Source organism: Alligator sinensis, unplaced genomic scaffold, assembly GCF_000455745.1.
Source record: "Alligator sinensis unplaced genomic scaffold, ASM45574v1 scaffold227_1, whole genome shotgun sequence".
Taxonomy (NCBI): domain Eukaryota; kingdom Metazoa; phylum Chordata; order Crocodylia; family Alligatoridae; genus Alligator; species Alligator sinensis.
In genome coordinates this window covers 2,818,088-2,835,198 of record NW_005841966.1, presented here as the reverse complement: position 1 = coordinate 2,835,198, position 17,111 = coordinate 2,818,088, and the positions used below count along the sequence as shown (strand labels likewise).

General features: G+C 39.0%; 1 protein-coding gene across 1 annotated transcript in view; it reads right to left on the bottom strand.

The window, feature by feature from the left end:
• Positions 1-17,111, bottom strand: part of PRRC1 (proline rich coiled-coil 1) — a 31,484-nt gene that overhangs the window by 1,779 nt on the left and 12,594 nt on the right. Inside the window, exons 5-9 of the mRNA XM_006020732.3 lie at positions 15,834-15,936; positions 9,522-9,685; positions 8,601-8,704; positions 5,616-5,718; positions 7-168 (exon numbers count right to left, since the gene is read on the bottom strand). Coding sequence (XP_006020794.1) covers positions 7-168; positions 5,616-5,718; positions 8,601-8,704; positions 9,522-9,685; positions 15,834-15,936 — 636 coding nt within the window. The remainder of the gene's footprint in view (positions 1-6; positions 169-5,615; positions 5,719-8,600; positions 8,705-9,521; positions 9,686-15,833; positions 15,937-17,111) is intronic.

The following is a 17,111-nucleotide window of genomic DNA, read 5'->3' as shown; positions in this document are numbered from 1 at the left end:
TAGAGCCTTGGCTGCACTATAGATCATTTGTCGACGGGACATACCAGTGAATGCCACATGCCAATCGGTCCTGTTGACATTCAGCGAAGTCTTCTCCAGCACTTCCCCCACCGTCACCAATAGGCCAGACCACCTCAGGTTATAGTCCTCAGGAGTAAGATTCTGAGCCTGTGTAATAATATCAGATGAAATTATTCAATTAATGAGGTAAAAGGTCAGATTCTAAAATCCTTGCCTTCATTAGTACGTTATTTGGACAGTAGCCCTATTCATTCCAATGGGTTCACTTGAGAATAAGAAATATGTGAAGATTGAAAGTCCCCAAATCTTAGTTCTAAAAATTTGTCTCTTGGTAACTGGATACTTGGTCCAGTCAATGGGGCTTTTTAGAGTTCCACATATTATGTTCCTAGATGACACTAGACATTCCCAAGACTACTATGCAGTTTGCCTAGTAACAAAGTCACCCTGGCATTACCACAAAGTTGTATTGAAAAAGCTGCCAGCCAGATGTAATCAATAAGGATATGTGTATTTATAAAATGATTTTCATCTTTAGAGGGCTTTAAAAATGTCCGATCCTTAAAACAGCCCTATGAAACAAGTACATGCTCTATCTCAATAAGGAAATGGAGGATGTGATTGTAAGTTATTTGCCCAAGAACAGAGAGGGAGCCCACACCAAAAGAAGGGTTAGAACTTGGCACAGAACTGGAAATCAGATGCCATGTGGGCATTGGTTTTATAATTCTGTATTACTACACTGGACAGCTTCTTTATGGATAAAGTGCACTTACTGGGTTGTTTCTCTGCTACGCACTACTAACCTCGGATACAACATCCTGCAAATGGATAGTGGAATGTCAAGTGAAAGATGACAGTAATGAGTGGTTCAACAGCAGTCCAAGGGGACAAATGGCTTATCATCCCTGTCAGGAGCAGACTTGTTCAAAATGAGTCATGCAAAAATGACCTGCATAGACATGTAGAGGGCACTAGACACAAGTCATAGAACAAAGCAAATATGAAGGAACTCTTAAATACATAAATAGGCAAGGAAAAGGACAGATTTAGCAGAAGGAACTGAGCAAATAGAAGGAAGCACAGCTTTAAAGCAGTGGGAGAGATAAACGGGTTCTTTCATACATGAACTAACCCATAACATCAAATTGGGATAGACAAGGTAGTTTTGTTTTTTTTACTTTCAGTTAATTAAGACATGTTGAACTGAATTGATGGAAACGCTGTATTTCGAGCTACTGTTATTGGACATCCACAAGAGAAAAAATCTGATCCTTTAAATAAATGCTTCAGTATTGGGTCAAGAGCAACATAAACATAGCCTAGGACTGTTTTTTCATGGATGGATTATATTGCGAGCAGAGAAAACAAAAGTCCTAAAACTATAAAGCACAAAAGGTGGACATAGTCCCTTTATATAGGAAATTAAGAGTTATTTCTGTTGATTACAATACAATGCAAGCTTAAAAGTTTACACTCACTCCTACATAGTGTCCATATACCATATCAAGTGATACTGAACCTGGTTAGATACCATATTTACTTGAATACAAGATGAGATTTTCCCTCCCAACTGGCATGGGGAAGAAAAGGCCCTCATCTTATAATTGCATATAAGGAAATCTCACTAAATATGTTATCTATCATTAAACTGCTGCCAAAAGCAGCATATGCTCAGCAATGGAAACCCGTTATAAAGTTGATTAAATGTAGCCAATACTGAGCATGACAAACACATGGCCCACACTGGGCAAACTTTTTATTTTTAAGGAAAATTTTTCATATCCCAGGTCAAATTAGCGGAATCAGCCAGATCAATTTCAAATCCTTTTAATTGTTCAAGAACTGTATATGGCAAGTATCTTCCATCCCACACTTTTCAGTCTGGGGCTTCAGATACTTCTAAATCTTTTGGCAGGCATCCTATGTGCAGACCCAAACCCAGAGGCTTGGGGTTGAGATGCCCCCATGTTTCACTTGCTCTCAGCTGTATGGCTGCAGGAGCAAGCTAGGGAGGAATCTCCCATTTCCACACAGATGGCATGTAGCCAAGATCCTCCCACTGGAAGCCGGCCAGTGGGAAGCTAACTATAAGGCTCTCGTAGGGAGTCCTGTCCACATGCAGACAAAGATGCACCCTCTACTACACAGTGCCATTTTAATTGCATTCCCTTGGTTATGGTATTTCCCCTGCCCACACTGGGCAAACATGGTAGGTTTTGTTTGTTTGTTTGTTTGTTCTGTTTGTTTTTTTTTAAAGAAAATTTTGTGTCCCAAGTCAAATCAGCTAAATCAATTCCAAATCCACGTGAGTCATTTCCATAACCATACGTGGCCCTGCTACCGGCAAGCATCCTCCCTCCGCCTGGGGCTTCAGATACTTCCAAATCCTTTGGCTGGCATCCTATATGCAGGCCCAAGCCCAGAGGCTTGGGGGTCAGATGCCCCCAATTTTGCTTGCCCTCAGTCGTACAGCCACAGGAGCAAGCTAAAGAGAAGGCTCTGGCTTTAGACTAATACACAGTACAAACTATACACGATAATAATAAGTAGGTGCCAAAATGCAGCTCAAAAGTGTGTTTATGGAGGACTTGTGCTAAAACTTGCAGCAGTTTTAGAAAAAGGTTTGATTCTGGATTAACTAAGTACATGAGTGCTACAAACAAATTGCTACAGCCATGCTTAATTTCAAGGTTATTGTTTTCAAATTTGCCCCTCACTTCCCTGTTCTCAGAGAGAACAGGATCTGTCAATAAGGAGTGAAGGAAAGGTCTGCTGGGGGGTGGGAAGCAGAGAGCAAAGGGGCTACCTGACCTATTCCCCACCCCCAATTTATTTTCTCTGCTGTAGCAGTGTGAATGGGACAAATTCAAGGCAAACCTCCAATACACTAATTAGATTCTATACCTAGAAAAATTATAACAATTTTATAAAATTTTCCATATATAGAATCTAATTGGGGAAAGGGGGGGGGGAGAGGGTCATCTTATAATCAAGGCTGTCTTCTATTAGAGTAAATACCATATATCAATTAAGCAGATCCATTTATGAAATCTTCCTCGTCAACCCCTGCTATGCAGTAAATAAAACTTTTCAAAGCCTGAAGTCTTTTAACCTAAGAAGGAATCATACTACTTGAATCTATAATCTGGTCACAAAATCGTTGGATGCAGGTGTCACGTTAGACGTAGTCTTTCTGGACTTTAGGAAGGCCTTCAACAACTGTCTCTCACCCCAATCTCATTAAAAAATTAGGAGATTGTGGTGTCAATGCCTACACAGTCAGATGGGTCGCCAGTTGGCTGGAGGGCTGCACCCAGAGAGTAGTGGTGGGCGGGTCATTTTCGACCTGGAGGGATGTGGGCAGTGGGGTCCCCCAGGGCTCAGTCCTCAGGCCTGCACTGTTCAACATCTTCATCAGCGACTTGGACGAGGGGGTGAAAAACACCTTGTTCAAATTCTCAGATGACACTAAGATGTGGGGGGAAGAGGGCAAGCTAGAAGGGAGGGACAGGCTGCAATTGGATCTGGACAGGTTACGGGGGTGGGCGGATGGGAATAAGATGGGATTCAATACTGACAAGTGCAAGGTACTGCACCTAGGGAGGAAGAACCAGCAGCATACCTACAGGCTCAGGAACTCCCTTCTCGTCAGCACAGAGGCAGAAAAGGATCTTGGAGTCATTATAGACTCCAAGATGAACATGGGCATATATATTTTTATAAAGTGGAAGAAATAGTTATTTTACTGCATATTAGAATAATAAATGTTGTTTCAAAGAGACTGTAAAGCTGTAATAAAGAACAGGTGGGTATCCTAGCTAACATGGCCAGGGAGCAAAAGACAATGAGAACTTCACCCACTGAAGCTAGTAGTACATTTTTCCTCCAGCTTTGTGTTTCCTTATTCTTTGAGGAAAACTGAGTAACAATGTTGCATTTTTTCCTTTAGCATTTCTATAATTTTTATAAGGTTGAAGAACTTCTGAAAAAAGTTAAAAATGTAAAAAAACAAAAACAGCAACAAAAACTCCACACACCACAGACATTCTACTGGAATTCAGAAACAAGTACACAGGAATTTGGGATTTAAAAGAAACTGAAAGTTAAATGCCAAATCAACTGTTTTGTTTAGAATATTTTCATGGGAAATTTTCTAAAGAAAAAAAAGTTATGCCAGGTCCAGCTGTAATTTATAGATTGCAACCACTGCAGGGGACTGCAGAATTGGTGGGAAAGCAGAGAAAAAGGTTCCAATGAAGACTAAACAAATTCTTATCCTTTACATCTTACAAAAGCTAGGTAATATTGGACCACCGTTGATGAAATGAGTCAAGACATTTCATCTTAAACCCTCAAAAGGACCTTCCCACTGGAGATGCATCATTGACACTCCCTTCCTTTATTGAAATACCAGAGCCCAAAAGGAAAAACTGCCTCACCCTTCAGATTATTTAGATGGCAGCAGTCTCGCTGTCACTAGAAATAGAGTTTTATTTTTCTAGTGATTTTCACCTACTGCACAATGGTGGTTTTTACTGAAAAACTGACAGCCTGTTGCTAGTTGTTGTATATTAATAATATGCATTAATATTAGGACAACCGTAGTAAGGCTGGGAACTGAATCCAGGACTGCCACATCCCAAATTTCCTGGATCCAAACTATACCTCAAGTTATGGGAAAGGATCCATTTTATTGGGTTTTTTTAAAGTTACTTTAGATTTGGTAAGGATTGCCTCAGAGGCTCTTCTTTGTTGGGAGTCCAGGTTAGCATTTTTGTGGGACAAGCATGGTTAATCCCACTGGCTAATTGTAGTATGATGCCAGAGCTACAGTGCCATGAACGCACAACTCAAAGCTTTGAAGTTATCAATAAAGAAAGAAAAACTTAAAAGGAAGATTAAATATGTGCTAGATACACTAGCTCCCACTCCGTGATGTACAGTGTAAAGGCAGACCCCTACGGTTGCATTTCTGGTAAAAGCCATGGGCCTCTATGCTGGCTCAGGGTTTTGCCTATTTACAAACTGCATAAGAGGAGCAATAGCTTGTGATGCTATTCCATTATGCTCAATACAAAAGCAAGTCTGTTACAATTCAGAAGCTGCTGTCACTCTCTCGCAATCACTAGGAAGAAAGAGAAAGATACTGAATCAGCATTAAGCTGTATAGCTTATTTTAATCATTCATTTTTTCCAAACATTCCATGTTTCTTTTACTGAAAATATTTCAAACATTTAAATAATTTTTCCTGGGCTCAATGCAGAGTTTTTACAGTATGCCTTTTGTCAGTAGTTCTTCAGTCTAAATCAGCTAGAAAACTCTACAAGTAACTACAATTTTTCTGGATATATTGAATTTTAAATAAATGAAAACCACTTTGAGTCCTAATTATCTCTAAGGGTATTTATAAATATCGACCATCACAGCAGTTTTCATTTAGATCTTACCTTCATCTTATAAATAAGAACTGAAGCGAAGAGATAACTGCCTCATTCATTAGTATCATTCATGATATTAAATCAAAGGAAGTCCTGGCTCCCAAAACTCACGCTATTAAATCACTCTTTGATAAGAAATGCAGAAAACTTACCTGTTGAACATATTGTAAAGGCACTGGTGTTGCTTGGGTGAAAGTTTCTAGATGAATCCCGTGGACTGGATCTTCAATTATCAGACAGCCAATGTCAAACCACCTGTAATGGCATACAAATTACCTAACCTTTAAGCAGTAAACTGAAGAATGCAGTGTTGTCAAGGATGGGTCTTCAATTTACAGGATGTTGCAGAGTATATGTATGAAACTATTATTTGCAATAAAGAATCTCATGGGTACATTTTGATATTTTACAACTAGAGCCTATAAAAAGCCACTGCTCTATTATATAAACATAGGTAACTCACCATTCACTGAAAAAAATAAATCAAAAGGAACACCAGTAGGATATATATTTGGACATATTAGCTATACTGTAATTTTCACAGTGTCTTCATAAAACCGAGGTTTTGTTCTTAAGTCAGCCTTCTTTAAGCCCATGGACAAAGTTAACATTTAATCACTGTGAAAAGGGAAGGGAAGTTGCAGGTTGGGAGCACACACCACCTGTTACACTGGTATGCTCCTATAATGATACAAGTTAGCTAAATACGTGTAGGTTTAACCTGGAATTAAACAGTGTTACAGTTTCAACATTTACTACATTTGTATCCTAACAGGGCAATGGTTCTAATAGCTACATTGTAACAGCTTACATCAATAATGACTTGATATAATTGTTAAATCTGGTTACTCACTCAATAAAAACCTGCATCTCACTCAAACTCACAAAATTAATCCCATTTGTGGAGATATATTGTATACTCACATGAATTCACAAAAAAAGTAACTCTAGGTGTATTAAAACCAATTATTTAATGTGTTAATTGAAAAGAACAATTAGACAGTTTACAAAAAAAATATGGAGCACACTCCATTAAAGTACACAGGGCCAGCATCTAAACATTTTCCTCATCTGGTTTGTAGAGACTAAAAGATTTTTTCCTAGCAGAAAATGAAGGCTGACATATTGTCCCTAACTCATGTTTATTTAATTCTCACAACTGTGTCTACAGTTAAATGGTTCCAGCTGAGAGAATAGGGCACAGGAGCTGTTAAATCAAGTTTAGAAGGATTATTGTGGTGTTTTTTCTGATCTTTACTTTGGAAGAATGGATGTTGTTGCTATGAAGATTATGTAAAGTCGGGGTTGTAGTCTGGAAGATTCAGACTGCAGGAACCAACTAGCTGGGCCAATTTTGCTTCACGCAAGGGTAAGGTTAATAAAGCCAGCCAGGACAGGACTAGCACCTACTACCTCCTTGATAACACTGCTTTGGGTTCCTGGTCTAAAAAGGTATAGGGGAGGGAAGGAGTTTAAAGGGGATGTAACAGGGGACCACTCTTCCATATAAGCATGTAAGAATGCTGAGCAAGTTACCTTGAATTGCGAACAGCCAAATAAGGGAGGTGAAAAGTATATTTATATAGACCCAATAAACTGGGTAGAGATTCAATGCCACAAATACTGCTAGCAGAAGTTAAAAGGGGTAGCAATTTTCCTTCCTTTCCAATTGCTGCAATATGAGAGGGGAAAAGTTCATATTGACCAAAATAAAGTTTTAATGAGTGGCTCTCTTAGCAAGTGAGGTACCAGAGATTGGTGGGAGTTCACTGGAAGGCTCCTCTTTTGTGGGATTAATGGATTTGCAAGACAACTCTGGTTAACACCCTGGACTGTGACATGCTGAAAAATGATACCTTGATGAGCTATATATCCAAGGATACACATTTTAATATTATATGTCTACCAGCACCAAGTTCTATTATTTTCACAATGTTAGAGGCAAGAAGAGGCCAGAAGGAACTAGAATATCTTTAGTCTACTATATAGAGAGACTTTTAATATTCCCCTTTCAGTAAAAAAAAACAAACAAACAAACTTATACATAAAGAATAATTTTGCTCTTGTAAAGTACTAGGGCTCATTCATTCGATCAGGCTTTGCTTCAGTTACAATGACAGGCCAGTAGAATATTCCTTGTACCTGTAAGTATGCAAAACCAGCTCCCATTCTTAACAACACCGCAGTCCTGGGTCATTGTGAGCATTATACAGACTGCACATACAAAGATTTAGGAACAGGTAAATAGAACAAAAAGTCTTCTTTTTTTTGCTGCACCTGGGGCAAATGTCTCCTGCATAACTGATTTTTTATTCAAACCTTCTCTGTAGCAATAAAACATCTAAACCAAAAATTAGATAAAATAAACATACCCGCTTATTCTGCTGCCTTTTATGTTCACTGAATGTATGAAATATATTTTGCTCCATTCAGTTAATATTGGGTTAAATAAATAAGGAAGGATGCAAATTTTACATGTGTATTTTATGTTTGTTTAAGAGATGCCTATTTTCTAAATTAAATACATTAAGGCCTAAGAAGTAGGCCCTAATGCTTCTGACAATGCACTACAAAATTAATCAACAGTAATCTGTTAGCTCCACCTTTCCTTTGATAACTTATTAAAACTTGAATTCTAAATGGAATCTCTAAAATAGAAGCGTTTTTATAACTTCCTAGAGTTGCAAGTATTTTAAAAAGTAACTGAAAATGAACCTCACTTGAGAATACTGTCAATTAGTAATGAATAGAAATACCTCAGTGTACCACTACAATGCCAGTAAGTCTGCTAATACACTCTCCAAATGAGATGTCATTTCAAAAACAGAACAAGCTATCAAACTGGAACACATAAAACTCCCTCACTTTTGACAGTTAGCTGCCCTTGTGTGTCATGCTTTTAAACTTTGAATCCCAGTACATCTGACAGATTTTAGCTATTAGTGAACTTATACAGCATTTTGAAATTGTGCAGTCTCTTGTCCAAAGCAAAGTCTGCCAAGGCAATATCATATACCGACAACTTCCCTCCTTTTATCTTTTGAGAAGGATACTGCTAATAATTCTTTATGGACTACCTGAACCCAATATAGAATGCTCTTTTTTGCTCCCAACCTGAATAAATTAAAGCTTCTCACTTGTCAGGAAGCAATTCTGCGATGAAATTTTCTACAGACACAGCAGGCTGTTTCTCATGTATCACTCCAGTCCGACGCAAGCTGTCTATCCTTTCCTGTGCTCCCTAAACGACAACATAACAAGCTCTTAGAGAATGTTCTGAAAAAGCCAAAACATAGCATAAAAAAAAAAATGGAAGAATGTAACCTTTAACCTCCAAGATAAACCACAGACATTATACAACACCACAGGAATTTTAACAATGCTTAATATTTGGAAATAAAGCTCTGAAATTCCAAAAGTTTAAAGAAACTATGACAAAACACTTATTTTAGATTTGTCTTTCCATATTATGAATCAAGTTACTCATTTCCCAAGAAAAAGTTTTGTATTTAAAGAAATTTAAGATTCCCTTACTTTTAAACAGTGCTGAATTTCACTATGGTTAGTAGGTCCATAAATATTTCCATGGCTCGTACTCTCATTCTCTAGGTTTATATTTTGGTTGTGATAATCATGTTAATATATTTTGTATCAACATAAAAATGGTAGGGGAGACTCTATCCTTTAAAATGTGCAATTTATTTAGAATGTTACAACCCAAGTAGGTTAGGGGCCAAGAACTGACACACTTTGAAAATATTATAAAATGATAAATAACCAGGTATGGTTGCAGTCAGTGACCATGCAAGAAACTGCCAAAAATAATAGTTATGCTCCTTAGTTGCTTCTAATATACACCTTCCCAAGAAGACATATATGTTCTTCTAATAACAGATCTGACATGACCATAATAATAGACAACCGTGATAGACAACGATAACCAAGAAAGCTTTCCTCAATGCCCCAGTTAGGATTTTCTATGTAAATTTGTCACTCAAAAACTGCTGGTGGTCAAGATCTCCCAACTGGGCTCTCTCCATCATTATTCACCCACTTACTTTTAATCCAGCTGCATAGCCGACAGGTTGTGGTGCAATATTTGACTGTCCAGCTTCCCCAGTAACTATAGCCATTCCAAAGACTTCCTGGAAAGCATCTCGAATGGCAGCCACTTTTACTTCTTTGTTGGAGGTAACCACTATGTCCATCTCTCCTCCAGATTCTACAAAGACAAAATGATTTTGTTGAGAAAACCTCATTAAATACATTGGCTATGATTAAACTGCTGCCAAAAACAGCATGTGCTGAGTAATGGAAACCAACTATGAAGTTGATTAAATGTAGCCAACACTGAGCATTAATATAAAATGTATGACCCATACTTTTTTTTAAAAGACATTTCTCATGTTCCAAGCCAAATCAGGTCCAAATCCATGAGTCAGTTCAGAACCATGCGTGGCCCTACAACCAGCAAACATCCTCCACCCCCACCAGGGGCTTCAGATATTTCCAAAGTCTTTTGGCAAGCATCCTACATGCAGGCCCAAGCCTGGAGACTTGGGGTTCGGATGCCCCCAAGTTTTGCCTGCCTTCAGCCATATGGCCGGAGAAGCAAGCTAGGGAGGAGCCTCAACACCTTGACGGGTACTAAACCGCACGAAAAGAACAGTTATCCCCCAGGCGCTTAAGGAAAACTGCCCTCATGGACCCAGATACATGGTGTTTCCCTGCCATACTGGACAAACATAGTACAGCCCATCTTGTTACATACATTTAATGTGGCCCCACCCTCCATGAAGTGAAGTCAGACCAGATTTCTTTGCAACTTATCTGCATATAAATTTTGGAGCATCCCAGGACTAGTGCCAAGAACATCCAGTTCCAGTCATGAGTGGGGGCTAATTAATACATGTATCCTTTGTTACGGGAGGGCAGGAGGGTTATCTGGAATACACACACAGACTCCCCCATAGCAGTGTTGAGCTGTAGGGTGACCATGGTTTGAAATGCTGTTGACACTTCTGGGTCCCAGCCCAATGATCTATATGGTAAATCATGAGACTTTTAGCTTTGGAATAATATCAAGTCTAGCTTGTACTCTATATAAAGTAGGTGACAAAGTGCTGCTTAAAAGTATGTTTATGGAGTACCTGAGCTAAAACTTGTAGCAGTTTCAAAAAATGTAACTTACATCAATTGAATGAACAAAATCTTTGGGTATAAAATGCAAATTGCTATAGCTATGTTTAATTTCAAGGTCTGTGTTTTTATATGTGCTTCTCACTTCTACATGCTCAGGATGTGCTGGGTTTGACAGTAAGGAGGGGAACAAGAAGCTGAAGGAGGAAGAAGTTGTTGTGGGGGAGGTAGAGGGAAAGGGGACTACCTGGCCCCACCCCAAGATTTATTTCCCCTGTTGTTGCAATGGGATGGGCACAAATTAAAAAGACAAACCTAAAATAATTAGTTCTATATGGAAAATTACAACAAATTTATAAAATTGTCCATACATAAAATCTAAGTAGTGGGGTCATTTTACAACCAGGGTTGTCATATTTGAGTAAATACAGTAAAAACTTTTCTTTTGAGGCTCTGGCTAACTTCTAAGCATCCATGAACCATTAGCTTCAACATTATTTGAATCTTTTTTCTTGTCTCGCTAAGCATTCTACATCTTTCTACCTCGGGCTTTCTTTTTCTTACATTAATTTATTTCTAATATCCATCTAAAACTTTAAAATCTAAAAGGAAAAAGTTTCTTTTTTAAAAAGAGCTTTTGCTATAAGCACAACAGTTTGTACTTTCAGTGTAAGGTTAGAAAACTATTCCAAAAAGAGCACTACCCTCACCATGCAGCTTTTATTTAACTGCTTATGACTTAAAACAGCAGTGCCCAACCTTTTCCTACCCTCAGGCCAAACAGACAATGTACAGACCCTGTGTAGGCTGGAGCCAGGGGGGTCAGATCTGGTGCAGGAGTCATGTCCTGGGCCTGAGCTGAGCCTGCTGTGCAGGGTTTGGAAATTTGTCAGAAGGGGAAGGTGGCAGTAATGCATTTGGCCTGCAGGCCAGAGGTTGAGCACCCCTGATTTAAAAATTTTAAATTATCCTAATTTTCTCCATACAATCTTATACAAAGTCTATGACAGCACTGTCCAAAAGTTATTGTTACAATATGCTTCACTATGCAAGATCAGTTGAAAAAGTATGATGTGTTGTTATTTTCCAGTAAACATTCCTAAATTTGAAGCAATTCAGTTAGATGTCAACTTTCCATGTAAAGTATCAAATATGAAGACTTTGCACACAAAAAGCATACTGGTAAATTGCCAGTCTGTGAATCTAGTTCCTTTGAGGGCTCTTTGACTGCAGGAGTACATAGAAAATTAAGCAGCACCTTATATAGTCTTAATGCACGAGGGTCAAAGATACAGCCCAGAGCCCCATCATCTGCTCCTTGGTGCTACACTGGTCCCCGAGTCCAGAGTTGAATCACATGCTGTGGGGCTGCTTCCACAGGCTGGATGAGTGGCATGGGGCCAGCCCCACGCCACTCATCATGGGCCAGATCAGTTTGATACCCAGGTCTAATGAGTGGGAGAAAAGCAAAGTAGATAATGGATTTGAAAAACAAGTGCTGCTTACACAAGCATTACATCTAAAAAACCTGATGCTGAAGTCTACAGTATTTATTTTAATCACCACAAACAAAAGATTTTCCAGAAGAAGCATGAAGTTTAACATAAAAAAAAACCCCAACAGCAACAACATTTACCACAGCCCAAATTATTTCCAAACCTTCAATTGAAGGAATACTTCTTTATTATTATTTTAAAAAGCGGGGGGTGGGGGTTGGGAAATCACTGAAAACTTGCTACAACAGTGACTACAGAACATTCTACCAATGAGCTAGGTTTGAAAAATGATTTTTTTTAGCACGCCCATCACTGAACATTAGACAACTGCATTAAAACTTGAATAATGGCAGAACAGAAAAATACCCCAGCTGCTAAGAATATCTCTTAATTTGAATACGAAGAAATCAATCACAGGAAGAGACAGTTACTACGAACACCTAAACATTTTAAGATTCAGTGAGATTTTATGCTGGATTAAATCCTAGTAGACTGCCTTAAATGGAAGGAAATCTGCAAAGAGAAAATGGCTGAAGTACTAAAGACAACTCATTATGCACCCATTAAACTATTGTGTAGAGGGAGCTTCTAATATAAGAAACGCTACAAAGAGTATACACTGTATCTTATCATACCACAGGTGAACAGTTTCAAGGACCACCTCAGAAATGTAACTAGCTGGGTAGGAAAGAGTTTAGAGGCGCATTGCTACGCCCACTGAGCTTAGTGGAAGTTTTTCCATTAAATTAAGTGCAGTACACAGCAACAAATCATAACTGCAAGGCATGATCATTGTTCCCCTGTTGTAAACATTATCTAGCAAATAGATAGCATGTGTTCAGTCATCTTAGACATCATATAGTCCTACAGCATGGAAATAACTGTTGTGTGCGCCAAAGTTATTAAATGTGGTTCCCAGGTACTATAGCAACACAAATAAATAGTGGCTTTAACTACATGTATCGGAATTAATGTGACAAACTTGCATTTGAAATTCACCTCTGCTCCATGACTGTCCAAATCACAACAGATGCTTTCATTACATAATGCGTGCTATACATTAGTTGCAGCTACCAGCTCTGCCGATACACTATAAGGTTACCTGACAACCTCCATTGTAAGATGCTATTTTCAGTTGCTTAATTCTGTATTTCCTGAACTGTATGTAATCAATGTTTACCAGAGTTTTATATTCCCCCCTCACCCCAGAAAGTGTTTTCTTAATTTTCAATTGGACTTATCATTTACTTCACTCACAATGAGCTGCTAAGATATTGTCACTTAAACATAATAGTTTTAACATAAATAACCATCTGTCGTTTTTTAAATATTCCACATCCCTCCTCCCCAAATACTAGCAAGCAGCCAGGATCTATAGCAGGGGTGTTAAACATAGGACCCATGGGCCAGATCAGGCTTGTGGAGCCCCACCATTCAGGTCATGGTGCTGCCCCTGGGTCTGTCAAAACCACACAGGGCACAGCACATAACCATGGGGCGGGACTGGTCCATGGGCTGGATCAGGCCCAAGGTTTCTCCCACCTTTTAAATCCCTCCCCCGGGATACCAGATCTGATGGCTGCTCCAGCTGGTACAGGACCCATGCTGCATGTAGCACAAATCCCACCATGTGCTGTACAGTCCAGTTGGAGTGGCAGCTGCACTGAATGTTGTGCCCATCCTGGCCAGACTATGCCACACACACAGCTGCTTGGGGATGAATGCTGCACACAGTGCTTACTCCAGCTAGTGAACAGCACTCACAGATACTGTATGAAGCGCAGGTCCTGGATTGGCTGAAGCAGGCGCCGCATGCGGCACAGTCCTAGAGCAGCTAGGATGGGTATCTCATGTGGCTCAGTTCACCTGGGGTGGCCACCATGTGCAGCACAGCTGCCTCTCCAATCAGACTGCACTGCACTGCGCGCAGTACCCATTCCAGCTGCTCTGGGATCTGAGCTGCACACAGCACAGGTCCCAGATGAGCTGAAGCAGCTGCTAGATCAAGTATGCCTGGAGAGAGGGAGGCATCCATTGACCCAATCTAGCCCACAGACCGACCCCCATGCCACTCATCTGGTCTATGGGGCCAGATGCGATTGACATCCCTGGTCTATAGGTTCCTACCTACCCCACAATTCTATTTTGACTCCTGTAGCTTTCTGGTTTAAAGTTTTCTGTTAGCAAGAAAGAAACTTGGATCATCCAAACAGCTCTCTGATAAGTATATTGAAAATATACCATATTCCTGTCACTTCTAAAGTTCTATTCCCACCAATTAAGCAGCAATGGAAGTACTGCTGCTTTCCTCCCAGCCCACTCACACTGATCAGAAGTGCCACAGAAGTGACTGGACAGCTTTAAAGTTTAACTTTACCCATGTTAGGAATTATTTCAAAGTTCCCAAGTCAGTTTGGGAATATGACACGGCTGAAGGAGAGAAAGAAATTTTATCAGAAGTTTTATCTTTTCCTTCCCTTGCCTCAATAACCCTTTAAGTAATAATACTCTGTGGCCTTGTTAACAATCTCCAGTTTTCACTTGTTGGCATACAATGGATGGGGTGTGTGGAGCATGTTTTTCCCAAAAAAACAAAAGTAGATAGTTAACCAGAACTGTACGTGAAAAGCAATTGAGAGCTAAAAAAAGACACATTACGCTAGAATTTTCCCTTTCAATGAGGAGCAACTCCTGCACAATGTTTTAAATGCAGTATTCTTTAGCAAGGTCTTGAGCTCTGCCTCTGTCTCTTCCTCTTGTTTTTGTATTTCACTAGCGTTTCCACCAGCAACCGCAGCAAAGGGAAAACTGCCCAAAGTGTTAACAAGCAGAACATTAAAAAAAGCTCTTGCAAATATTCAGAAACACATTCTGATGAGTCTTCCTGAAGGTAACAGCATGCATATGTAGTACAGAAGCTGAACCAATATCAGGAGAAATGGAATAGTTTGGAATTGGTAAGGCACCAGACTGGGATTTTACATTCAGCTCTGCCATCAACCAACTTGCTGCATAACCTTAGGAAAGCCACTTCACTTCTCCCATGACATGTTCCCCTTCACTGGTAGCCTCTCTTAATTGTTTAGAAAGTGAGCTCTCTGGGACAGGAAGCTAGGACTTCCAAGCACTAATGTAATATCTAAACCATGCTAGGTGCTGTACACCATAGGAACAGTTCCTACACTGAAGAGTTTATTATAGTCTTAATGAGTGGGAGAAATGGATACCCTCTAAAAGGAAAACATTGAGAACCAAAGCCCACAGAGAACAGACTTGCTGAAGAGTATTGTTTACGGCAGAGCTGGGAATGAAAGCTACGTTTTCGTAAATCTCATTCTAGCACCTTTACCATGAAACTGGACTGCCAAAATTCAGCTAATTCAAAGGCTACCTAACAGAATGGATTTTTACGACTTTCCGATATTTGAGGATGTTACTGATTGGAAACACAGATGTAGAATGATCCTAAATGTAATGACTGTCACTATCACCATTACACCACTAAAAGGCAGTATTGTGCAACTTGAAATCAGGCCCCACAATTAAAATAGTCTGTCTTAACAAATACAAGATTTAGTATGTCACACTCTAGGTATTCTGTTAAATTGCCAGTTTCATTTTAAAACAACTGTACAGTTGGAAAGCTTCTTCTGGAAAGTAAGCAAACCAAATGTGGTCTGAAGTACAGTATGGTTCACACTCACCACTCTCTTGAAGTTGGTCTTACGTACTTACTGATGTAAGGAGCCATGCCAGGATCCAGCGTTGTAATCATGGTCTCTACTGAGTGTTTGGTTTTATCAAGCACAGACTTTACCATAGGATTTCCAGCAACACCCTACAGATAAACAAGAAGCATGCACTATATATCATGTTTATTCTAAAAAAATTTTTTTAAATAAATAAATAAAAAATAAAATTAAAAAAAAAAAAAAAAAAAAAAAATCAGGCATTTTCCTAAAGTCTAAAGTGGAAAAAGAAAAAAGAATAGAACCATAACACTACTACTTCCCAGCCTCCCCACCCCAACACACGCATACATGAAGACAAAAAGCTGTTTTGGATTTTCCACTCATTCAGAACAAAAAGCAGGCATCTCTAGGAACTAACCCTTTAACATCAATCTATGCCTAGGAGACAGTATTCAGATTGAAACAAAGCTATTCAAATCTAGATGACTGACAGCTGATTTTAATTTACTTGATTGCAACAGGACTATTTCATGAGTGCGCTTAAACTTAAGCACATAACTGTTTGCAGATTCCAGGGTTAAAATTGTATTTAAGAATCTCTCAAAGATTTTGCACCACTAAGAAAGTCTAAATAACTTTTAATTGTTGACTTAATCAACAATCTACTATATATTTATTGTGATGTATACGTTACTCTCTCAAACAGGTCAAAATTTTCATAAAAAAGAACCCAGAGAAATCTCTCAATGTCTATATTTAAGCAACAAAGGGTAGGGTTTTCAGAAACACCTAAGTGACTTAGTAGCACAAGTCCTATTGACTTCAAATGACAAACCCAATAAAGTTCAGTTAAAAGATTTCAAGCTCTGAATTATAGAAATTCAATTAAAAGGTTGCATTGGTTAAGACTACTTTTTTGGTGTTGATGTGCTCACAGAAAAGGGATTAGCAAAGGCCTGAGCTTAACATTTATGTAGATACTTAAGCATGAAAACTCCTCAGCTGAAAAAACATCAAAAATCCCACTAACATTTCGAAAGTGTGTGCAAAATATAACTTCTAAAGCAATCTGAGACAACAACATGAGAAGAATGCAGAGACTGGATTGGTAGTTCCTTGGCTGAGGACCCTCATGTGTACTTATGAAGACACACAAGCCCATGTATAAAAATCCTCTGATTTTCTTTTCTTCTCATTCCCTTCTACCACAAATAAGAGATCTCACTTTCATTGCACCCTAACTGAAGAATCATACTATCTGCTCTGATTTTGTCACTAATACTTCACTACTGTCTTACTATTCAAGGGTCCTAACAAAATG